The sequence below is a fragment of the Tympanuchus pallidicinctus genome, unplaced genomic scaffold (assembly GCF_026119805.1).
Source record: "Tympanuchus pallidicinctus isolate F22 unplaced genomic scaffold, pur_lepc_1.0 scaffold5, whole genome shotgun sequence".
Lineage (NCBI taxonomy): Eukaryota > Metazoa > Chordata > Aves > Galliformes > Phasianidae > Tympanuchus > Tympanuchus pallidicinctus.
The window spans coordinates 57,755,442-57,780,515 of NW_026294769.1; the positions used below are offsets into that span (position 1 = coordinate 57,755,442).

Genomic DNA, 25,074 nt, shown 5'->3' on the forward strand with positions numbered 1-25,074 from the left:
AAGAGGTGGCTTTCTCACTGTGCAGTCTTCCAGTTGATGCTGTCCCTATCCTTTGAACGCAGAAAAGAAAATCACAACAAAGCAATTACTGTTTTTCAAGCTCAGTCTTTACAGGTTGATATTAATGCTGCGGGTAAATGTTTGCCAAAAGCATACCTGTAAGTATATTGTTGCTAAAATCAAAAGGGAAAACCTTATTGTAGTCTCTCCAGCTAGCAGTCATCACTTAAAATAAGGAATGTGAAGTGACCAGCTGCCCCCGTATTCAGCATTTGGAACAGCAGATTCAAAATGTTTCAAGTATTGTCACTGGCAATTGTTTGCTACTAGCATTTCAATATTGTTCTATATAATAATAATCTATTTAATCAGATTACAGAAGAAAACATTGACTGCCTGTCTACCTGTGTCCAGAGGAGTTTTGTAACCCATTCTTATGTGCTCCTTGTTCATCGTTCAGATTGTCATGTTATTTTGTAACCATGGAGAACAGGGAGGGATGCCTGTTGGTCGAATTTAGATTTCTCCGGCTGAGTGCAAACCAATTTTTGAGAAAAATGAGAAAACATTTCCTAATGTAAATTGTACTGTCACTCCCTTATATCATCAGTGCAAAATGGATTTCTTTCCAGATCATCTGAACTGTATAATTAGCATATTGTGAAGGCACAGATTTGAAAGTGCCAAATTATATACATTTTTAGTAAGTAAAGATAAGTGCAATTAGATCAATGCAGCTAATTTATATGATGGGTTGGTCAAATAATAAAATTGTTATTATGAGTTTTGTGTGTGTGTGTGTGTGTGTAACTGTGGCATTTTCTAATAACCTCACCACCATTTTCTCTTAGAATTACTGTTTGAACCAATTTTTTAAAAAGCTGGGAAGGATTGAAGAAAAATGTAAACAGTAATTGGTGCTTAAGTATTTTGGTTCTTCCAAATGGGGTGAAATCACTTTTGGGAGAGGATGACATTTTGAATCAGTTGTCAATTCCAGACATAGTGCATGTGATTTTGCTGCTTTTATCTTTTAAAGAATTTCTAAAGCATTATTTTTTCACTCGTGTTCTTCTACTTTGGTTTTGGTTTACAAAGATAAGGGCTAATTTGAGGTAAATCATCTGGCAATCCAGTTTGCTTTCCATTGCTATTTTCTTAATGGTTTGTGTGCTGTAGGCTTCAAAATTATCCATATGCTACATTGCATAAAAACATTTTAAAGAAACAATATGGTTGCTGTTTTAATTCATTTATCTCCACTTTATATTTAGAGTCTGTATAAAGTGTAACTTCTCCATCATGTCAACGAAAAGATATTGCACTCTCGAGTTCATGAATTCAAGAAACATGACATAATAGACTGGCAAATATGGCCTTGTGTCTTCTGATGATGATCCAAATCCACTCACTTATCTTGATCTGCCTATATTGTTAACAACATGGGATGTCACAGAAGAAATTTTTCATTTTAACTGTTCTTTATGTACAGTGCAGTGTGGAATTTACTTTTTATTGCCTTTCAGAGGAAAGTATCATACCTCTCAGTGAAATAATGGTTTTGTCAGACACTGGTATCTTTATTGTATAGTGCTTTTAAATTCTGCACTATTTATACCAAGCTTTCTTGGCTTAGGACAGGTGAGATGTGATACCTGTGATTCTCCATGAGAATACTTAAAACTTTATGGATTCAGAAGTGCATTGTTTATAAGTAATTGTAGGTTCTGTATAGAAGGTTACAAGGAGAATTGTTTTATTACAAGTGAATGTGCGAAATATGAACAGCTATTAGAAATGACTGACAAACCTAAAGCTTGAACTCATAATCTTAATATTGATTTGCTTGCCTCTTCCTTCCATAATTACACTAGTAACAAAGTGTAGACATTGATTTGCTGTTAGAGGTTTTATTATGTTTGTTCATGACAAGAAGAAACAGCAGTCATTTTATTGCATGGATTGCCAATGTTTTGTTGTTGGGAGGCGTCTAAAACTCAAAGAACGATAGGTAACTGAAATTCATGGGATCAAAGAAGAATCTATAAAAGGAAGAAAATGTGGCATTTGTTTTAGAACAACACTGCAGATAGGGCTGCCACTCAAATTGAAATAATTTTAATTGGTCTAAATATTTGTAGCAAGATATCATTACAACAGAAAAGGAGATCTGCATATGCTTCAGGGGCAGATAAGTGTTTTGTGGATTGAATGTTTTCTCTGTGTGTGTGTTTCTTGTAATATTTTGGACTCTTTGGTATTTTGAAGGGTATGATTTGCTATTTTGTGATGGTACCTAAGTGATAAAAAGAATTACATAAACATATATATATATATATACTTTTTTTTTTTTTTTTTTTTGTAATAATTATTTCAAGATGAAAAACATAGTGGTTGAATTTAGATGAAGTGAAATCAATGACCTCCAACTGTAAATAACTTGTATGAAAGTAGTTTTCTTTTTCTCTGGGTATCTTTTCACTTTATTGAGAGGATGTGATGACTGAGCTTTGTTTAGCCATTCTCAAAAATCATACAAAATATATATCAGAAACATAATCAAAGCCCTTTTGCAGGCCTACTTGCTAGAGACAGAAGAGATGGAGCATACATGAAAAGGGCATCCTTTTCAAAATGCCAAGATATGTTGTTTTTTGTTGTATGTAATACAGTATCACCAAAAAGCTGTTGGTTTCTTTTGACAAGGAATTCTTTTTATCCTAGATACTATACTTTATAGATAGATAAAAATGTTTATATATACACATATCTATCTATAAATAATGTGTATCTATATATCTGCGTGAATGGGCTTTTGCTTATTTTTTTGTAAGCACATGTATGGATGCAAGTACAATTATTGATCTTACTCTGGATAGTTTGCTATCTAAAAAGAACAGGTCAATAAAAGGTGAGAGAACGGAAGCGTTACATCCTGAGTGTGATGATCACTCACAGACTGTGTGTGATTTTGAAGCTCCAATAGGATGTAGGCTGAGATCCAATTCACAAAGCTCTGGTCTGTCAAGATCTTCCCTAGTGTTCCCTAAAATGCACATGCGTTTACTTTGTTTCAGTTTCTTGGAAGAGTTTTTGTGATGTATGTGACAAAGTACTACATGATAGTGAGCGGAGGATTGAGTTATACAGGTGTCTTTGGCACTGCCTTTTGAATATCTGCGCCTCTCTCATTTTAGAAAGCAATTTTCATTGCTCTTTACTGTTTACCAAAAGGATAAGCATGAGAAAATGAAAAGTATCTAGATATACTATGGCCTTATTGGCAGAGTCACAGACTTTATAAACTGCTTATATTTATTTATATTTATACATATACTCTCATGTGTATGAGAGCACTCAGTCTTTGAAATCTTTTGATCACTATCCTTCTCCTTCTTGCCTTTTTTGGAGACTGGAGTGGAAATGGCTTTCCTTAAGCCCTCAAGCACCTCTCAAATTCTCACAATTGCAGGGGTCAGAAGAGACCTCAAGAGATCAACCTGGTCAAGTCCAACTCCCCTGCTAAAGCAGGTACAATAGGTCCCACAGGTTGGTGTCCAGATGGGTCTTGAATATCTCCACAGATGGAGACTTCACAACCTCTTTTGGCAGCCTGTTCCAGTGCTCTGTCATCCTTTCCATAAAGGTCTTCCACTTGTTGGTATGGGACTTCTAGTTTTAGGACATCACTTCTTGTCCTATTGCTGCATACCACCAAGAAAAGCCTGGCCTCATTCATTTGCCTTTCACCTCCCTTTAGATGTTTATAAACATTAATCCGATCCCCCCTCAGTCTTTTTCCCAGGACAAAAAGACTTTCTTGATATGGGAGATGCTCTAGTCCCTTTATCATGTTTGTAGCCCTCTACTGGCCTCCTTTTAGGAGATCCCAGTCTTTTTTGAACTGGGGAGCCCAGAACTGGACACAATGACCTTTCTTCATAACCTTTCAAAGATGATAGGGAATGGCTTGGCAGTCACTTCTGCCATCTCCCTGAGCACTTGCGGGTGCATCCAATTGGGATTCAAAGAAGTGGTGCTTGAATGTCAACTATCTCTCTTGGTCTCCCTTACCTTCCAATGCTCTAACTTGAGAGCCTTGAAGAGGACAGAGTTGGCTCTCCTGAAGTCTGGAGTTGCAGTCCTGCTCATTGCCGTGTTTCTCACATGTAAGATCCTGAACTCCACTATCTCATCATCACTGCATCCAAGACTGCCACAAACTTTCACTTTTCCCAGCCAGTCAATCCTTTTTGTAAGAACAAGATCCAGCAGCACACCTCTTCTCTCTGATTCTTCCACTGACTGCTTCAGAAAGTTATTTTCCATATACTGCAGAATCTTCCTGGACTGTGTGTGCATGGTACTGTTGGTTTTCCAGCAAATACGAGTGATTGAAGTCCCCCATGAGAACCAATGCCTGTAATCCTGAGGCTACTTTAAGCTGTCTGAAGAAGGCCTCACTAACTTCCTCATCCTGATCAGGCAGACTGTAGAAAATGCTTATAACTGCATCACCCAAACTGGCCTGCCCCTTAACACCCATAAGCTCTCTATTTGTTCATCATTCATTGCTAGGCAGAGCTTCAGGGATGGAGCTTCTAGTTGTTTTCTCACATAATGAGCAACTCTGCTGCCTCACCTAGCTGATCTGTCTTTCCTAAAAAGTACATAACCATACATGGCAGCATTCCAGTCATGGGAACTGTCCCTCTATGTCTCCGTGATCTCAATGAGATTACAGTCCTGTGACCACACTGATCTCTATTTCTTCCTGTTGCATTCCACGTTCCATGCTGCATGCAATGATATTTGGGCAGTTCAGAAAAGGAAAGTGAGCAGTTTCCCTAGAGATATGCAAGAGGATTCCCCATAGCTATAAATACCCTTGAGGTGACTGGCCTTCTGGCTAATGCCACAGGAAGCAGTTAAGGAACATTTTTCACTATTCTGGTTGCCTTGGCCTATTCTCCAGCTGGTTGCAATATTGTGAGTGAAGAGGAATTGTATTGGGCCACGCATACATAGGTCACTCTAAAAGTAATACCTCTTATTTATTTCCATGGAAACAACAAAAGATACAAAGAGCATAGTAACATTATTTGACTGAGCAAATTTTCAGCTACAAAGTACTGTTTTTCAACATAGCCACCACCATTAGCTATGCATTTTTTCCAGTGATGAACAGGAGCATGTATGCTGCACTTGTAAAAATGTGTGCCAGTGAAGATTACCTGATGTCTGCTGTTGTCACTGCGAAAGTGCACCACCGGTCACCTCACCAGGCTTACATTCACTCTTTGGTCTCTACAAACAGTAAGTGCTGATGACGTTTTTTCAGCATGGAGAAATTCATCTCTACACTTTTTTCTAGTTTGTACTCTCCTGCCAACCACCATTTTGTTAGACTGCCCCTCTGCTGCCATCTGTCACAAGTTAATGAAGAGTAACAGAATTTTGGTGGGAAAGTTCACCTTCTACTGCCATACCCCCAACACCTGCCTTAGACGTGGGCCAACGTAATAAAATAGGAGGCATTAGTTTTGGAGCAGCCCTCATTAAATATATACTATCGTTACTGTATATAAAATGACAAAACTTATTTTAATTCTTAATGTTTTTTATTAAAATATATAGAAAAAGAGGGCAACAAAAGCATAAAACTAGTGGGATATTTGGCCTTGTTTTTGTGAAACTAACACCTCAGCCTGGTTCGATGGCAAGTGGCTGCAATTTTCAGTGAGCTCTCAGGGTGTTCAGTAGAGACTTCTGATGAAATTTTACTCTTCCTGTGCTTCGTTCTTCAAAACAGTTTTTCACAAATGTACCTAATGCCAAAAGTAGTGACACGAGTAAGGTGTGACTGTGAAGTGAGGGATATTTCTCTCTGGTAAGAGAGGGCTTATAAAGGTCTGGAAAGAGACATGATCACATTTTTAATTGCAACTCTGTATTTCAAATTTGAAAATTCAAAGCTAGTGTATTTATGTTGACTGAAAATGAAGTCAGAAATAAAATTTTAAAAAATGATGGTTTTTTTTGCAATCCTGAAACCTATTCTCAAGCCAATGTATAAAAATCCCTACACTTATTTACCTTCGCTTGAGTTGGCACCGCACTGCGTCCCATGTCCTGGTTCCAACCCAGGTGTGTTCCTGACACACCAATGTTCTTCTGGTGCTCAGGACCGGGCCCTGGTGGGCCACCATGATGGTGTAGGCAGGGGGTGGCTGCAGCCTGAGTGGTGCTGGGCCGCATGCAGCCCACAGCCCGCAGGTTGGATGTGCCTGGTTTAAAGCCTGCCTCAGTAGGATGGCCAGAGTGCTGCCAAAGACAAGGATGCAGTGCCTGTGGGACATGAAGCAGGATGCAAACTGACTTCTATACAGAGGTACTGCAGTGAGCAAGAGGGGCTGGTTCAAGGCTCAGAGGGTCTGTGTTGAGGTTCAGGTTTTTGCCAGTGTTGTAATGGTTGATTTTGAAATGCCTATCTACACCCTTGGATATGTAAAAGTGAGATACGTTTATTGAGATTTTTTAATCTGGTTAAGTTAATGTTTTCTACAGCCTGTTCATGTAAGTTGTTAAATGCGATTAAAACATGAGAAAAAATGAACTGGTAAACTAGAACTGTCCTTGTCCAGTATTCACTGTACAGCAAATTGTCTGTCCCTATCACAAAAGCGTTGATTTTAAAGTTATGTTGAAATAATAGTAGTGGCTAAAATAGAAATTTCGTTCTTTGAGTTAATATAAGTTATTATTGTTTTTTTTAATTGGAGTGGATGAAAAGTAGCAGATTATTTTAGGGCAGTTCTTATAATATTATATAATATTATTTTGTAAGCTGTCAATTTTATCAGCGAGAGAATGAAGATGTCAACCTGTAGCCTCTTCAATGTGATTCCTTCCTGTGTTCTTAAGTAATTTATCTCAAAACACTTAATAGCAGTCTGCACTTCTTAGATTCTTAAATTATTTCACAATAAAAGCATAATAAGATAAATTGACATTATTTTTAAAGATGAGACTATATAGGCAGTTTTAATTCCTCACAGACAAAATAATTCCATAGCCCATATATATTCTCAGTTATAATTGTTTTGATCTCTATTGATACTTCCTATTTAATGGCTGTGTCTTGCCAGAAATGTTTTCATACTTCCTCGAAATGATAAGTTTCTTGTATGTACTCTGTGACATTTCCTGAAGTAGTGATTGCAACTGTTAGAGACAGTGAGGAGTCCTGATTCTTTTGCCAGCATTGACTCACTCTGTGGCCCTGAACAACTAATTGAGGCTGAAATTTTCACTGAGGCTGTAGAGGATGTGGGCTTGTTTTCAGTCACTGCATACAGAGATAAAACCTAGGCAGTGAAGTCAGATGAGGGAGTCAGCTCCAGGAGAATGACATGGCATCATCTGCAGGCTCCTGCTCCACAGGAGACCCTACTTGCCAGCTGGGACTGCTCACTGAGCTCCCCGATCACTGCATCTGACTGAGCAGCAATGGGGTGCTCAGAGCCTGCACTTCTAAAGAGCAAGCTTGTAAGCCAAAATAATTTGGGGTACACTTCATACACATGATGTCTCCGGGCCTTATTCATGTGAAGGTCAAGATCATTCCTGTGTGGAAGGCTGCCACAAGACCAGTATTCTACTTAAGTCTTATGTTATCCTCAGAGTAGGATTTAGGTAGTGCACAGGACTTGTGCTCAATCTCTCTTCAAGGCTTTATTTCACTGGTAGTTACATAGTCTGCCTTACAAATGGGCATCACTCCTTACACCAGCTTCAAAGTCCCTGCTACAGTAAGATATAGCCACACGTGAAAGCAGTGTAATAGTCCAGGCTGAAGCATGGAAAAAGTGAGGGCAGTGGTCTGTGTCCAAAACCAGCAGTCATTCTCTGTCTGGCAATAGTGGTGAAAAGCTGTCTTGGTCACTGCTGGTGCTTGATCATAGAAGATGTAGATAAGCACATAACTCATGAGTGCTGGAGCAGTGCAGAGCCATGTGTCTGTTATGCATGGCCATCCCCAGCAAGTGCAAAGAAATGATTAATTTGAATCTTGATATTGTACATTATAGTTATACTACATTTATCTCTATTTATAATAATTTTACTTTTCATATAAATTATAATTATAATGGATGGAACTATATATTGCATGCATGCACTGGAGCATGGCATTCAATCTCCCTTTGTCCCAGCCCCCCTTTCTCCTTCCTAATCTCACAGTAACTAAATCTTTTGGATGGTCACACTAAACACTGATAAATTTGAGTCTTTGTGGAGATATATTTTTTTTTTCTTTGTACTCCCCTCCTTTCATAAATTTGTTGCAAACATTGAAAGGAAACAGGGAAATTATGTTAAAGCATCTTCTTTTGTAAGACATTTGGGTACTCTGACTTACAAACTCTGAGCTAAAAATCAGCATCCAAGCAGTGATGTTATAGCTCGGAGCATACATATCTGGTGGAAAGCAAATAACTTCATCTGCTATTACACAAATGAGAGATGAAAACAGATCCTCCTATGCCTAAGCATAAGTACTGTAAACTGAGAAGACACCGCAGACACAGTCACAGATGATCTCACTTTCTCCTGCTTTTAGACTTATAAAGAATATTTTCCAAAACATTTTTGTTCATTTAATACATTTCATAACATTATTGTTAATGAGGCAGTCTTCATATTAAGCTAACTTTAGTAGATTTCTGTATTCACTAACACAAGCTATCTGGATATTCTTCAGTAAATTAAACAAAACAAAACAAAACAAAACAAAAAATCCCATAAAATTGTTTGGGGATACAATGGCATGTGGAACATTTTTAGAAAGCATAATTTGTAAAACTAATATTGTCCAGACCTAAGATAAAATGAAGACATATTTCAGCTAAAAGGATCCCCAAAAGTCGTGGAGAACGATTGATGAAATGTTGAATTTTCTGTTTGCAGAATAGGTTATCTTCAAAAAGGTTTGAGTCTGAATTAAATAAGCTTTATACTTAATTATCTCTACTTTCTATTATTTTACATGCTATGCTCCATATACTTCTTACTGTATTTTGCCTATAAGAAGCAACTGGAAAGCCAGGCTGACTCAGGACTGAAATGTCTTTGCATACACTGGGGAGAATCCACACACAAAGGGACATTTATCAGGGGCGGCTGTTCCTGTGCTGAGGAAGGGAGCAAACCCGAGAGTCCAGAAACAGACGATGATCTTATCAAAAACCCTCTTCAGTAATATCATCAGCCTGCTCTTGCCAAGTCTGGCATTTCTGTATTGTGTATCTGTGATGGAGAGAGAGGCAGCAAAGCTGTGCAAGCTGCATGTATCTGGGATAAAGTGGCTACTCAACCCACTGGTTCTGCACAGTGTTAGAGTATAATTGGGAATCCTTTCTGCCACTATAGAGTGTCTATGTGAGAATGGAGAGTACAGTATTTCTCTCATGGAAAACTGCAGAGAGGTCTCTTCAGCTGCTTTGGTTGCTTTTGTTGTTGATGTTTGTGTGTTTGTTGTATTTTAGTAAATGTCTCTACTGTTTTTCCACAGCATGTGCAGCAAGTATAAAATCTTTTCAACTTTGCATCCTCGATGTGAAGATGGAAAGCTGTTCGAAAAAAAACAAAAACAAAACCAGAATATTTTTTCTTTTTGTATCAGATTTGTAATTTGATAACAAAGGCAGAAACTGCTCCTGTAGCAAGTGGACTCAAAGCTAAAGCTGGTTACCACTGATTTCATCTTGAGGTTGGGATTTCACTATGATGGCCTTTCTTTAATTGAAAGGACTAAAATTTAACTTGCATCTTTTTGTGACTGGATTTGGAGAAACCTGAGCATCCTGAAGTAATTTGATTAGATTCCTTTTTGAGTTCCCCCAGTAGGAAGAATTACAGCACTATGCATGTCTGTGTTACTAGCAATGGAGTAGAATACAGAGTATCATAAATCAGAATGAATCTCAAACTTTCACAGATTTTAGGATGATTGGGAAGACAGAAGGATCTTTTCTTCTTCAACTGTTGTTCCATTGGCTGTAGCCTTCTGTAGTTCTGGTTTTCTTTCCAATTTCTAGAGCACAAGGCAACTATAAATTTAGGAGCATAGCAGTGTCTCTGTTGTGGTCAATAGCTGGCAGTGAGCAAGCACTGCCTCTTCTTCGGGTCTTTGTCAGGGAAAAGTGCACTTTTCTTTCAGTAGGTTTCTGTAAGCTGAAAAATCATTCCACTAAGAAGCTAAACAGACTCTAGCAGCAGTATTTATATTCTTCTTCCTAACCAACAAGGAGAAAACTATTTTTATAATAGCTGAACTTTAGCCTTGAAAACATGTAACTACAGTTTAGCAATTCTGGAATTAATAGTCCCTCACTTTGAAATTCCAAAGTCACATTGTCCTGTTTGATGCAGAGGTGCTCACCACTGTAGGTCTGTGCTTTTCCAATGTGGGATGTGACGTTTTGTTCATATTAGTTCTGTACATTATAGGAGTGTGAGACACTATAGAAATATAAATCTTTCTTTGTATTGAATTTATATAAACAAATGAAGAACTTACAAATAGAGCTCAACTTTATATTGTATGTATTTATTATAAGTACCAGTGCGTGTACTTCTTTGGAACCACCTATGTTGTGGGGCATAACGTGCCTTCATATCACTGAGTTCAGTTCTGTGTTCCTGTTGGGAATCTGGAGCAGCTTTTGTACCTGTAGCTAAAGTCTCACTAAACAAGCTGGAGTACTGTACCAGTATGGTGGTATTAGTCAGAGCATAGTGTATATTAAATAATCAGTAATGAAACTTTTTCTTGGAAACAAAAAATGATTGTCTGCACTGAGCTATTCTTATCTGGCTACTTGGAGAGAGAAAATGGTTTAGACCAGATGTCAGGTGAAATCGCAGCACTGGGTGCAGTGTTGATACACTTCATGTGTACAGTTTAGCTATTATTCAGCTGAGCAACAAGGAATTAGAAGAAGTATGGTTTATTTTGGTGGTTCAGCTTATAAATTAAGTACTTATAACAACACACATGCTTTGGCTAAGTAGGATAATAGTGTTTACATTCTGGTTCTAAATGTGAATTCATGCACTTCTGTCCATATGTTTCACGCCTGGAAGTACAAATGTGTTTCCTCACTGCTGCAGGGCTTCTGCCTCCCTCTGTTTCCTGAGTATCTTCTGTTTCCATTTCTCCAGGCTGTCTTGTATCCTGATTGGACCCAATTTGAAACTACAGGCAGTTATTTCCTTAGACACTCCCTCTCTTGCCTTGTTTTTGGATTTTGTTTTTCTCCTTCCAGGTCCTTTTTTTTCCTGAATATCTGTCTGTTCTTTCCCTATTCTCATTTTCAGAATATCCTTGTCTTTATTGTCCACTCTAGGACAGTGCTACTGAAGATAAGCATAGTACCTGCACTCTGCTATTTTCAGTACTAGCAGCAGGTAGGAGAGATAAACTGCTTCTGACTTTCAGTGCTATGAAGAAAGGTAGAGAGCAGTGAGGTTTTTGTTACCAAAGTTGGAGAAGGTTTTTCGTGTCTCATCCTTGCCTAGAATGCACAGCTGCCCTATGAGAGCGCTGGCAAGCAGCACAAACATTCAGCAGCTCATTGAGGAGGGAAGTCATGTGTGGCAGCTACTCCTGCTTGGTGTCTGCTATCTAGACCTAATTTGTCTCCAGGCAGAGGAGAATGGTGGTTTGAAGCTACTGTGGGCTATCCTTGTGTCTGATCCGCTCAGAGCCATCACTCTAAAAGGTCCTGTTGGCCTTGCTCCTTGGAAAAGAAGGGACTGGAGAGGAGTGGTGCAGGGAAGGATCCCTGAGCAGTGGCCAGGCCTATGTCCTGTTTTTCAGAGCAGCAAAATTCAATTTTGTAATTGGTTCTGGACAGCCCTTAAAATGCATTTCTTACTGCAAAGGAAATTATAAAATTCTTTTCAAGGTGGATTGTAATTTAGTGTGTTACTGTTTGGATTCCATATATGCGTGAGTCTTTTTAGTAAGATAGTTACAGTGCTTACATCGCAGAATGCACTTTGTAGTGCTGCAAGTTAAATGTTACCTGGAAACTTCCCAGATCTTCCCATTTCAGGGTGACTGAGCTGGTGACTGCATGTAGTGCTATCAGCAGTGGAGAGATGTGGATTCAAGCACATTCCTGGGCTGAATTAGGTAAAAGGATGTGTTAAATCCCTGGCAGACAGACTTGATGATGTTAGGTGGTTGGCCCTTTTCATAACATAGCCGTGTGAATTGTTCTTTTAGCCAGCCCTCCTCCACAACGGCAGTGGCAACTTTCCAGTTGGTGCTGAAAGGGGATGCAGTATTCATGCATTCATTCATTCGTTCATTCATCATGAAGTGCCATGGTTTAACTCATTGTGGGTTACTGCTTCAGACTCTCAGTTACTTGTTTTAGAGTTTTTGGCTATTGAATATGTCCTGTGGAAAGGGAATGTTTCTGTTTTGCCCACCTCCATTATGTTATCTTTTCCAGTATAATTACAAGCTAATTCAAAGCTCTTCGTGTTAGTCTAATAGCTTCCGATTCACTGCTGTCAGCCACTACCTCTTTGTGCACTTCTGTGCTGCTTGCCCATGTTCCTAATTCTTACCTACAAAGCACATTGTTTTTTTCAGAGTAGTCTCATCATAGGCAAATCATTAATGGGACATCAAAAATATCCCATCTGTTACATATGGCTAAGATCAAAATTATCCAAAGTCTTTTTTTGTTTGTTTGTTCTTTGTTTTTTGGATTATTTTTTTTTTTTTGTTCTTATCCACACAGTAAATGTTGTCAGCAGGACAAGTTCACGCATCGGATAAGGTCACAATTTCATTTAGTGACAACTTCCAACAGCGTGAACTTACAAGGTTCGATTTATTAAAGAGTCAGAACGGATAAGATCACTGCATGGCCAGCCTGATTTATCAGGGTTTGACTGGAGTACTTGAATAGAGAACGCCATATTTCAAGTTTATGTTCGAAACTGTAGTTTAGAGTGTGTTATGTCTCAGAGACTTGAAAATTGAGGGAGGAGAATTTAGAGGAGGTATCTCAATAATGCAGTTTATGCCTGCCAAGCAAGTGGATGAACATTTCATATTGGACATGCCTTGTTAGGGATCACATGAGTGGAAGAGGGATAGTTCTGTGTCCTCTTTGAACTGCTGTGTGCAAAAGTAAACATATTAGCTGGTTCCAGCATTAATTACAAAATTTTTCTGTGCACACAGCAATGCTGGCAGATCTTTGGATCTGGGCTGGGCAGTGTTTAAGAACTTGTGAGAGTGTTTTCCACTCGTTAGCTATGACTTCAGAGCAGTCCTGTTTGAAACTATGACACGCACTATTTCTCTGCTGTGCAAAAATATTCATTAAGGTTGCCAGGTGGCTATGCATAGGAAATATGCAAAGAAGTAGCCATTTGCTAGTGCATGTCAAGAAAACAGTCCCTAATTGTAGCAGAGAAAGAGCTTGCTCATCCTTTTTAGCTGACACCACTTAGAGAGCTATTCATGATAAAAACCAAAAACAAACAAAACAAAAAGCCCTACTGCAGCCAAAGTTACCAGTGACTCGCTTAGAAATGTTAAACATTTGTAAATCTGGTTAAAGCTATTTCTGAACAAAGTAATGTCCTTTTTCTATCCTGAATCTCAGCTCTTCACTCACCTTCAGATATGGACTCCTCTGTTTATTGTTCCGAAGTGTGGGCAGGTGGATGAAAGCCAGAGCTCTTTTGTTCAGAAATGCTGTGTAGAGTTGAATTCTTCTGGTATTCAAACTGTGGTCAAATCCTCCTAAGGGTCAAAAGTTGTTGTCAGATTCATCTACACTATACGTGAAGTTTAAAAAATGATCCTGATCTTGCTAAGCAAGAAGACAAAGTTAAACTAACCTTCCATCTCCTGTTTTATGCAAGCCCTTTGTGACATCCTTAAGACAATATGTTAATGTCAGGAAAGAGTCCTAAATTGAGTCATTTCATTCTGGTTTTGTATCCACCAAGGTGGCCTAATATCTTAAAAGCCATGGGATGTTTTGTAGCTCTACTAGTGAGTCATGACTTGGGGCTTCTTTTACAGTGCAGCTATCATAAGTCTTTGAGTAATCACAGACTTTAAAAGTATGCTACATCAACAAGATAAGAGAAACAGCCCACAGCACTAACAGCATTATCTTTTACCAAAATTGATTAGCCCATACTATGTGTCTCAAATATTTTGTATAAACTTACTCAGCAAGCTGAAAATAAGTGTGCTCCTGAAGTAGAAGCTGGGGAAAAAAAACAAACAAATCCCCCAAAATAATAATGAAGAAACACTACTTCACCTGTGAAAAGACAATGCTGGCTGAGGCTTTGCTCAGATAGCTGCCAGTGCTAGCATTGCATAGAAATCTCTTCCTGATGTAATCTGTTACCGCAGTTTTGATACCATTTAATAAATATGAAGTTTCAGAGGAGCATAAGGTTGTAAATGAATGCAGGAAAGTTGCTGACTTTCTGCTCACTGGTCAGGGGGTATTTATCAGAGGATTTTTAATAGTGACATTTGCAATCTTGCTTTTTCAAACCCTTGTATCGGCCCCCGGTCTTCCCCTGTTTAGTGCAGACAAAGGAGTGTATGCTGTGATTCTACAAAAGGGATGAAGACGGATCTGGTAGGAAAAAAATAATCCTAGCAGATGCTTGTAGACCTTACTTTCCTGTTTTATTTTTTTAATTATCCTCCCTTAGCATTAGGTTTTCTTTCCTGACAGCAATTTTTGGTGACAATGATCTTGCTAAGGATCAAATTGTAATGTGCTGCACCTTGCATGTAACCTAAACACGTGTGTTTGCCAGAACACTTCAGCAGGTTATTTTTTGCAACTCCTAACACGTACATACATCCATAGTATTAAAAATGGAGGCAGTTACTAGTGACCATAGAGAAGTTTATCTTATTCAGAAAAAGATGATCAAGGAAAAAAAGGTTATGAAGCAGCATGATTTATAATTCTGTTTGCAATCTGCTGCTCTCTGTTATGGTGGTCTTGGTGGAAGGGAAATACAACAACTCCAGTACAGCTCTGTGTTGCCTTCCCATCTGCAGTGCATCCAGTACGTTAATACATCCTGGAAGGTAGTGCCCAAACTGCAGCATGGGACTGTAACAAAAGAGAAAGAATTTATATTAACTTACTCAACTCTCAAAGGGAGGAAAAAAAACACTTTTGGAAAATAGCAGCTCATTTTTATGTCTGCCTCAAACCTGAAATACTTATCAGATATAAGATTTGTGTTATTAATCTTATTTAAAATATAAAGTGTAATGATGTGTTCCTTAAAACTTAGGTAGGTTTTTGGATATCACCGGATGATCTGCCCCAAGTTTGTCGTTCTTAATCCATTAAAAGACAGGCCTGCTTGTAAATCCACAGGTACAGATAAGAAGTCACTGTTTGACTGTGTCTGAACCCTTTTCAGATGAAAAATGTCAGTGGCAGAAAGGGAGGCTGAATTATTTTTTAAAAGGGTTTTCAAAGATTCTCATGATTCCTCCGGTATCAGTTAAATGTGACATGTCCATAGACGTGGCTGTTTTTTAGGGTGTAAAAGCAAGTAAATGCTATAGTTTTCATCTCTGTGTAGAAAGAAAATGCTGCAGTATGTGCAAGTGATCAATTTGCCTTGCACTACCAGAAAGATTCCTGTCTTCCATAATTAACATACAAAGAGATACTTTAAGGTTCAAACGATTTGTGACCATGTACCTGTGAGAGGGAAAAAAAGTGCATATGTATGTATATTTCTGTTTGGATGCATATATATCACATATGTAAATGACACATAATGTATCCATAATAAGCTTTGCTGCTTACATACTGCCATTTAAGCTGTCAGAGCCCTGTCATGATGATAACTCGCCCGCATACATGCAAGCTTTTGTAAACTGGTACAGCTCTATTTCCCAGATTTGTTCCAGTTTGCAAGGAGGACCTGATGCACAATTTTACATAGAGTAGTTTTGTAATCTGCAGCACTCAGAGGTGGTATTTAGATTTCTGTGCTTGGAAACGGGAATCAAGTCTCCTCTTTGGAAAAATGGTCAAGATTAACTCAAGAGAACCTTTGCATCCTGGCTGACGCATAAATGCAGGCGTACATGGGAATGGCTCATTGGGGGAAGTCTGTGGAGACTGCCTGCAAGCCGGAGGAGTTACTCACTTCCTCAAACCCAAGGTTAATTTCTCAGCAATTGCCAGTTCTAAATCTGGGATGAGTTTACTTCTTACATAGTTGGACTTCCCACTGCTTGTGCAAAAGCATGGCCCTGATTAGGGGGAGAGCTGTTGAGAAGGGATGTGCTGCTGCAAACGGCGAGCAGTGCTGTTGCTCGGAGGGAGGAAAGGGACTTAGCAGACAGCAGAAGCAGGGCTGCAGAGAGGCAGGGGAAGTTCTGCACGTCCAGGGGCTGCAGCCAATTTTCAGCCTTTGTGGCAACCTGCAGTAAGGGCAAACCTGGGTAACAACTTGAGCAAATGTGAAATGATTGACAAGGAAAGCACTAAATCCATCCCCGCTGCTAAGTCTCATCCCTCTTGAAGTTGGAAAACAGAATTTATTTTTATTGTTTTAGAGGAGAACACTATAAATTGTGTAATTTTGCATGTGAACATGGCTGCTATTGCACTTTTAACTGTAGTATTTGTTCATAGCAAAACAGACTTCTTGAGGAAATTGCTTTGCAAAGAAGAGTTGTCCAGAGTCCTTTTTTTTAAATCCTGTAATAAAATTAACAAAACTGGAGAAGTTAAAGTGAGCTGAAGTAACACTTCAAGGTGTTAATTTTAAAGTCTGTACTTTCTAAATAAAATGTCCATATGAAAAAGGAAGAATAAAAAATAAAAATAATAATAAAAAAACACTCTTTACCCCTCCATTTCATTTGCATGTTGTGTTAAAATCTTAATCTAGCAAGTTAAATTATTTTGGGCCTAATTCTGAACGGTTATTTCCTGTACATCACTCTGTTCAAAATCTCTACTGTTGTAATTAATTCTAATAAATATTTTTAGTGTGTCTTCAAAATCAGTGGAGATGCTCTGGGTTTTCTCATTGTGAAATATGTTTAAAAAGTATTTGGGAGCCAAATGCTTCAGAGTGTGTTCTTCTGACAGTGAAATGGATCACAGAGGCTCATGTACCAGGGGCTGTTGCACTCTCAGCTATCATCTTCCCCCTCCTCAGCATTTTTTAAGAACTTTCTTGAATCCACTCTACTGGCTAAGAATGCCATACTGCCTGTGAAAAGGTAGAAAAAAATGTAACCTTCTAGATCACCTTTGAATAGAACTGTAAAGAAAGAGGTTTGTTTTTCTTCTGCAGGATGAACAGATTGGTTGTTTTTTCAGACAAGTGTAATTAATTCTCGTTCCAGGGATCCTCTGAATGCCGTGCATACATAACAAACATGGAGGTGTCTGCTGTCAGGGTAGGAGTGAACGCACTAAACACTGTTTGTGCTCTTTGTTTGCAGGGGAACTGGAGGTGGTCCAGAAGGATGGGGAGCGCAAGGTCCAGAGCCGGCAGCAGCTCCCAGTGGGGACGACGTGGGGGCCCTTCACCGGGAAGATGGATCTCAACAACAACACCTTGGTACGTAGGTGATCCCGGGCACCTTGCTTCCGTGGGGGTAATTATGCAGCTGGAGCACTTGGAAAACAGGCTTTGTTAGCTGTCGTGGGCAGTGGTATTGGGATCACTTCCAATTAGTGCACCTATGGCAGCCGTCCATGTGAAGTTATTTGGAACACAGGTTAATAATAGTAATCTTGTTATTTTACAGGAAGAAAGGAAGTGTTGCTTCCTTGTTTTTTGAACCACACTGCTCCCTTTCGGCAGCAATATCTGATTTTTAGTGTCTTTTAAAATATTTCATAGCATCAGTTGTTCAATATTTAATTTATATTTTTGGATGGCATAGAAAATAAATGGCTACATTGGTTAACGATAAAATTTATTAAGTCTGCCTCAGTAATCAGATTATTGGACATAGTAAAATGTCTCATCGGATTGCAGTTTTTTTGGAAGATACTGAAAGACATTTGCCATGTAATATGTTCCTAATTGTACTTTTCAAATTATTATTTTGATGCAGAAAGTATGTGGGCCTTATTACTTGTAATTAACACTTTGCTGACTTCAGTTTCATGAAAATCCATGTTGTTTCTAAGTGTTCATTTCATTTTTGTTTGGATAGGTTTTAACCCTGAGCTTCAATATTATCTGTATATAGTTCAGATCAGCTTTCCAGGAATATCTGGAAAGGTGAGCCCATGATAAAAAAAAACAAACATCTCTGGAAAAAAGGGATTAGGCAATTTGGGAGTATACATTGCCCCATGAGATACTACTAAAAACTACTACTACTAGCTCTATCACTTGCTATTACAAATTTTGCAGGAAGAGATTAACATAAAGATCTGGGGAAGTATTACACAGGTGTGTACTACACACCTCTGGGGCAGATGCAGCTCTGCTGTAAACTGAGAAGCTGAACTTCCCAGTGTAAAGGATATCATTCTGTTATTGGAAGAACTGAAGAGTGGGAAGTGTTGAGTTGCTAAAGCAGCATCAGTGGACACGTGAGAGAGGGGACATGTGGAGCTGGATGAGAGGAGGAAGCTGAAAATTTTTCGCTCTTCCCTGAAGAACCTATGCTCTTGTATTTGAGATCTGTTTCTAAAAGCTTGCTGGATATTTTTTTCTGTAAATGGTCAGTACCTGGTTAAAAGATGCACTTTCAAAACTACTGGACACTGAAAGTGTCTTACACTTTTCTAAGGGAAAAATGGAAAATTTGAATACCTGTCTCCATTTTCTCCATTTCCTTTGTTTTTTATTTCTTCATCTACTTTATTCTTTGTCAATTAGTCTATAAGCATTCTCAAAATGTTTTTCACAAAAACTCATTTGTGACAACTATCTGAGACTCAAATGATCTTTCTCAGATTCCACAGTCACTACTCTCATCAACATCCATGCAACAAAAACCTTAGTACTGATGTGTCTTGAGGTCAGTCTGTATAAGACCTGAGGAAAAACACTAGCTTTGTGTTATTCCTATTGCCCTGAGAACTTATACCACTTCTTTGGGTGTACAAAATTTGAAGTTAATGTTTCAGTATGGGAGCTCATGATGACTGAGCTGTCACTAAAAAAATTATCATCATCAGATATCCTTAGGATCAGTTTGCAATTGTTTTATTTTTATATTCTGAAACAGGGATGGAACAACTGTAATCCTTCCTGCAGGAGCTTTCTTCTCCTTCAGTTGTACAGGCATTATGGCCTGCTATTACTTTGAAATTTGGATTTTTGCCATAACAGAAAAAATTAGCTAAAATATTTTGTTTTTTAATAAAACTGTAGTGACTTTTTATTTTGGTGGTAATCGTCAGATGGAACAACTTTCTCAGCCTAATTCAGAGGGATATGGGATAAAAATGTTCAGAATGACTTCTGTCTTCACTAGGTTGGAAAGGTCCTCCTTTGCTTCTTGTCCGTTTAGAAACTCTAATTTTTGCTGACATGATAGATTTTATTTTTGTTGTGCCTTCTATTTATCATAAATGCTTTTTGTAATTGGAAAAAGTTGCTGTAAACAGAAATGTAGTCCATAGCAATATAATTTTGACCCCCATTCTCTGAGACAGTCAAAATTGAACTGGATGTGGTCTTGAGTAATCTTTGAAGTTAAGTCTAACTGAAGTTTGCCATGCTTTGAGCAGAAGTTTGGACAGGAGGTGCCTTCTGCCCTGAATTATTCTGTTTCTAGGCAATGTTCCTTTTTTCCAAGTATCAGGTGTTTCCTGCAGTCCTACATTCGTTAGTTTCAAATGCTGCGTGAAGAAATGTAAATCCTTTGATGGATCCTTAATTTACTGTTTAAACGACACAAACCCAGTGCCAGCTTCTGCGTTTTTCCTTTAGCATTTTTTTTTTCCCTTGAAATGATTCTCGTTTATCTATGATATTTCTGTTTGCTTTGCACATTTGATTACTTTCCTCACTGCCATACATGCCCTCAGTTGTTCACAAGGGGACTTTGTGTTTGTTTGCTTAAGTTATTTATATCGGTTTTGGAAAGCTCATTTGGGTAAAGCCTTACGTCTCTAGAATTCAATCAAACTTTCACATCAGCTGCTGATGTAAGGTTTAGTTTATTTCTTAATGAGAACTTCAAGCATTGCACTGCTATAGACATGAAATAATCTTTGGAAAAAGCTTTAATGTACATTTTCAGTGTAGACAGAAAAGGAAAGAAAAAATCAGTGAAACTCAGGTAAGTATCACAATTCTTGCAGCTGGACTTCTTGGAAAAGATGGTGGTGGTTACTAGTCGGTATTTTACCTGACTTCACTGATTTTTAGTGTTAGCAATATATGACACTTAGCCTCACAGGATTCACTTGCCTTAGGAGTCACTAAGCAGTAAGTTACTGCTTACTTGCTGTCCTTTCACCCAGCACTTTATACAGTCAGTACTTATATCACGTGAAATTGCTTCATATTTCAGTCATTGCTATGGTGCTGAATAAAGACTCAATGCTGTTGGCTCAGGAGATAGAGCAGGCTAATTAATTCAGCATGGTAATTAATTGAGTCACTGTGCCAGATGTCAAATACTTTTTAGATCTTTCAAGTTTCTGTCTTGAAGTATATTAAGAATATACATCTCAGAGTAGGAGAAGGTTGGGTACCTTGAACAAAAACGATTTAAGTGCTGTTCACAATTGCAACAGGAATAGCAGCTTTTGACTTCACGAGCAGTGCCACAGCACTGTCAGATGTGATAGAGCAAGGTCCCTGTCAGAATACTTAAACTCTAGTGGTAGACTTGAGAGCTCAATAAGTAAGCATGTTCTTAATTTTTCTCGTCTAAGAGTCAGCCAGCAATCATGAATTTTGAAGTGTTTAAAACTCTTTATGAATTGCTTACCCCATTGCATTACTATTGCTGTGCATGGCCATCAGAAGTCCTAAGTGTTGCTTTTTAAGAAGAGAGTGAATCTGTGATATTGGAAGTTTTCTAGGCATTTAATTCCCATTTCAATATGAATTTGAGAACTCCTTGTATCATTATCTAAATACTTACAGACATCTATTCATATATTTAGAGTAATAAATCTCCTATTTAGATAGTTTTAATGATCTGTTCCCATAATTTTGCCAATTTGGCACAATATTTTTGTTCAGCTGCTGGTCTTTGTACCTTTGGGCACAGTTGCAGGTTCTTTCCTTTTCCTTCAATTTCTTTCCCCTTCTCATTCCTTTCTGCTGCAAGAATAGCAGTTAATAGTCCCAAGAAAATGAAATGCCAGTGTTTTCAAATTGAATCATCATCGTTCTTGGATTCCAGAAGGTAATGGCATTGCTCTTTTGTACTGGGCAAGTTTACTGTCATACCTACACGTAACAAAAAATTTTATGAATTGCACAGGATTTTAAGAGAAATACAAGGGCTGCTTTGAATGTAATGCCTCCTGTTTTATGATGTCCTCCCATGACATAAGAGGCAAATGTTGGTGATGTGAGAATTGAGTTTGAACCTGTCCACCAATAGCCTGTTACCTGTTGTTGCTGTTTGACACATGGCAGCAGAGGGGCAGTCTGACAGAATGGCATCTGACATGCAAATGCAGCAAAACTGAATTCTTCCATGCAAAAAAAGTGGCACCCATTGGCATTCATTGACTCTTGCTGAATGTTTATGGAGACTAAACCAGTGGATGTGAGCACAGGGAGGCAGTGGGTGGTTGGAAAAGCCCTTAAAGATCATCAAGGCCAACCACAGTCTAACCATACTACCCTAATTCTAACAGCTCTCTGCTAGGTCATGTCCCTGAGCACCACATCCAAACGGTTTTTAAACAACTCCAGGGATGGTGCCTCAACCACCTCCCTGGGGAGCCTATTCCAGTGATTAACCACCCTTTCCGTAAAGAAGTTTTTCCTGAGATCCAATAAACCTCCCCTGGTGCAACTTCAGGCCATTTCCTCTCGTCCTGTCACCTGTCACCAGTGAGAAGAGACCAAACCCACTCTCACTGCAATCACCTTTCAGGTATTTGAAGAGAGCAATGCCATCTTAGCAGCTGTGAAACAGTGGGTCTTCTCTGCTGGTGCAGATTTTTAGCAGTGTGGCATGCAGGCTGGTGTTCATTGCTGGACAAAATGCACAGCTAATCGTGGTGACTGTGTTGAGAAACAGTTTTTTTTAGCTGAGAATTTTCTCTATCAGATCATGTTATTGTGCTCTCTGTATCTACTGTAGTCCACATAAATAAATAAGAGGCTGTTCTTTTCTTGATTTTTGATTTCTTGAGATTACTTGAAAAAAAGAAGATACCTTTACAAGCCTTCTATGCTAAAAAGAGATTGGCTATATATTTCTAGGTTTTCTTGAGGTTTAATATGGTATCACTGTTTTGACAAACAGGCACATAAGTAATTTTGTACAAGACTCTTTTTTTTTTAAATGTACAGTTGATGAGCTCTAAGGGAAGCAACATGATTAAATCAGTAATTTTAGCTGGGAGGCTCCAACTTTGTACCTTGCTGCATCCCTCAAAGTTCAGTAGTTCCTGAGTACCTAAAAGCAGACAGGAATGTATTTCTACGGCTTGTGCACATAGCTTGTGACTCTACTTTTCAACAGGAAAGTGGGTTTGCGCACGTGCCAACTATAATGTGAGCAGGCTTGTGAGAAGGGAAAACAGTTCTAGGAGGATCAAACTGCTGAAAGCATAGCTGCTGCACATAAGCAGATCTAAACTGAAATTGTTAACAGCTTATTTAAGAAGAAGCAGTTCAGATATTAAGAAGCAACTGTAAATATTTTCCTTGTCTCCCTGAAGCAAAAGAATATCTCAAATATCGTGACTGCATTCAGTGTCTCAAGGAGCAGCACAGAACCACATGGCCTGTGATGAAGGTCAAGCTGTGGATGATGCCATGGCTCCAGTAGTGAGTGGAGGTATTCTGAGATGTGATTTCCTTTGGCTGCAGCCGTCTAGTTTTTGGTGTTAATCTCTGCCTATGGCGGGATTTTGTGAAATGAAACAATGAGTGGCTGGATCCTGCCCCCTATTCCTGTGGTCTTGTCACAAGGAGGAGCGCGTGGTGCAGGCCTGTATCATCCTGATAAGGAAAAGAGGATTCAACATGGCTGTGATGGGAATCCGTGGGAAGAAAGTGTGCAGGTTTGGACCAGGCGAGCAATGGGATACAGCAGAGACCCTTTAATGGGATCTGGGAGGTTCAGTGCCAAAGCTACACTTTTCCTGGAAGATAGCCTCACAAAACAGTTTATTGGGTAGTGCTGTGAGGAGCTGAGGAGCCAAGGTTCAAAATGCAGTTAAGTTATTCATTCGCTAATCTGCAGCTGGTCACTGCAGGTCAAAAACCTCATATCTGTAGTAGCCAGCAACTTTTAATCTCCAGAGTTGCAGTGTGAGAGTTTGCTGGGCACTTGGTTGAGGTTCTGTGTGGCCACAGAGAGCAGCAGCCTCTGCTAGGCTGCCTCCAGTTTTGTTGTTTAAACATAGAAATGTGTAAAGTAGGTTTTGTTTTTAGTCAAAGACAAATGGGGATGTTGGCTCTTATTAGCACAATGACTCCTATGTTTCATTACCAAAAGTAGTATATTGAGTCACAAGCCGTGATTTTCATCTTTACTATACTGATTTGTACCTGTGACAGCAAGTGTCTACAAAAGCATTTCTTTCAGTTTTTCACTGTTATTACTGACAGGTTATACTTTAAAACTGTAGCTTGGGAGCACTTGTTTCTTTCCCAAATACTGGGAGACTTTAGTGTAACAATATTTCTGGGCAGCAAATTGTGCTACAGTTACTGTAATGTACATTTGTGCTATGCAAGCATCACTGCCAGCCACTTCATACAATGTGAACATTTTAAAAAGCTGAGATATGTTGATGCGATGTAGAAACCCATGTGGCCATCCTCAGTGACCATTGAAAACATTCCTTCACATTCCCTCATATTCCCACCCTCTCCCCTTTTATAAAGCCATGCGTTGAGGGGAAGGTAATGACAGAAGAATTTTTAAAAAACTTTTGTCCATGGCCATTTTTAGCCACTTTTCAAAACAAACAAACAAACAAGTAATCAAACAGAACAGCAGTTGTTTCTGTTCCTTTGTTGACATTTACATAACAGAGTTAAGTTAAAACATGTTGCTAATATGATAGCAAGATATGGTAATGATCTGAATAAACACTGTTCTTGAAAAGTCAGAAGAGGTTTTCTTAAGCTTGAGAAAGTGGTTTCCTGAATGCTGAATGAAAACCACATTCCCTGCAAATAGAAATGCACATATTGATCACACACCACTGCCTAAGTTCTGTTAGCATACTGATATTAATATTGTTGTTAATATGGCCTTAATTTTAAGATACTACAAGTTTGAGAGGCAGGCAGATATGTTTCTTCCCTGTTTTTCTTGTTTTTTTTTTTCTTTGTTGTTGTTGTTATTTTTTTTATTAACAAAAGAAGGAGATGACTGAAATCCATTGTTCCTTTTGATTTCTTTATTGCTGAATCAGTTATTTCAGAAATAGAGTATTATGTAGGGAATTTTTGCTTAAAATCACTTTTAAAAAACACCATTCCTGTATCTGAAGCCCTTTCTTAAAACTACACATGCCCATGGTTTAGTTTGATACTTGTTTATCAAAACAACAGAACTGGAGTACTGCATCCAGGCTTGGGGCCTGCGAGCACAGGAGAGATTTGGAATTCTTGGAATGGGTCCAGAGGAGGGCCACTAAGATGATCAGAGGGCTGGAGCACCTCTGCTATGAAGAAAGGTTGAGGGAACTGGGATTGTTTAGCTTGGAGAAGGGGAGACCTCATTGTGGCCTTCCAATACTTGAAGGGAGCATACAAAAGGGGGAATGTTTTAAACTGAGACAGAAGGTTTAGGTTAGATATTAGGAGGAAATTATTCACACAGATGGTGGTGGCACA

At 38.7% G+C, this 25,074-nt stretch overlaps 1 protein-coding gene across 2 annotated transcripts in view; it reads left to right on the plus strand.

Annotated features, from left to right (window-relative positions):
• ZFPM2 (zinc finger protein, FOG family member 2) overlaps window positions 1–25,074 on the plus strand; it is a 304,584-nt gene that overhangs the window by 128,682 nt on the left and 150,828 nt on the right. For both annotated transcript variants that reach the window (XM_052703760.1, XM_052703761.1), the window contains one exon: window positions 17,558–17,676. In XM_052703760.1, coding sequence (XP_052559720.1) covers window positions 17,558–17,676 — 119 coding nt within the window. The remainder of the gene's footprint in view (window positions 1–17,557; window positions 17,677–25,074) is intronic.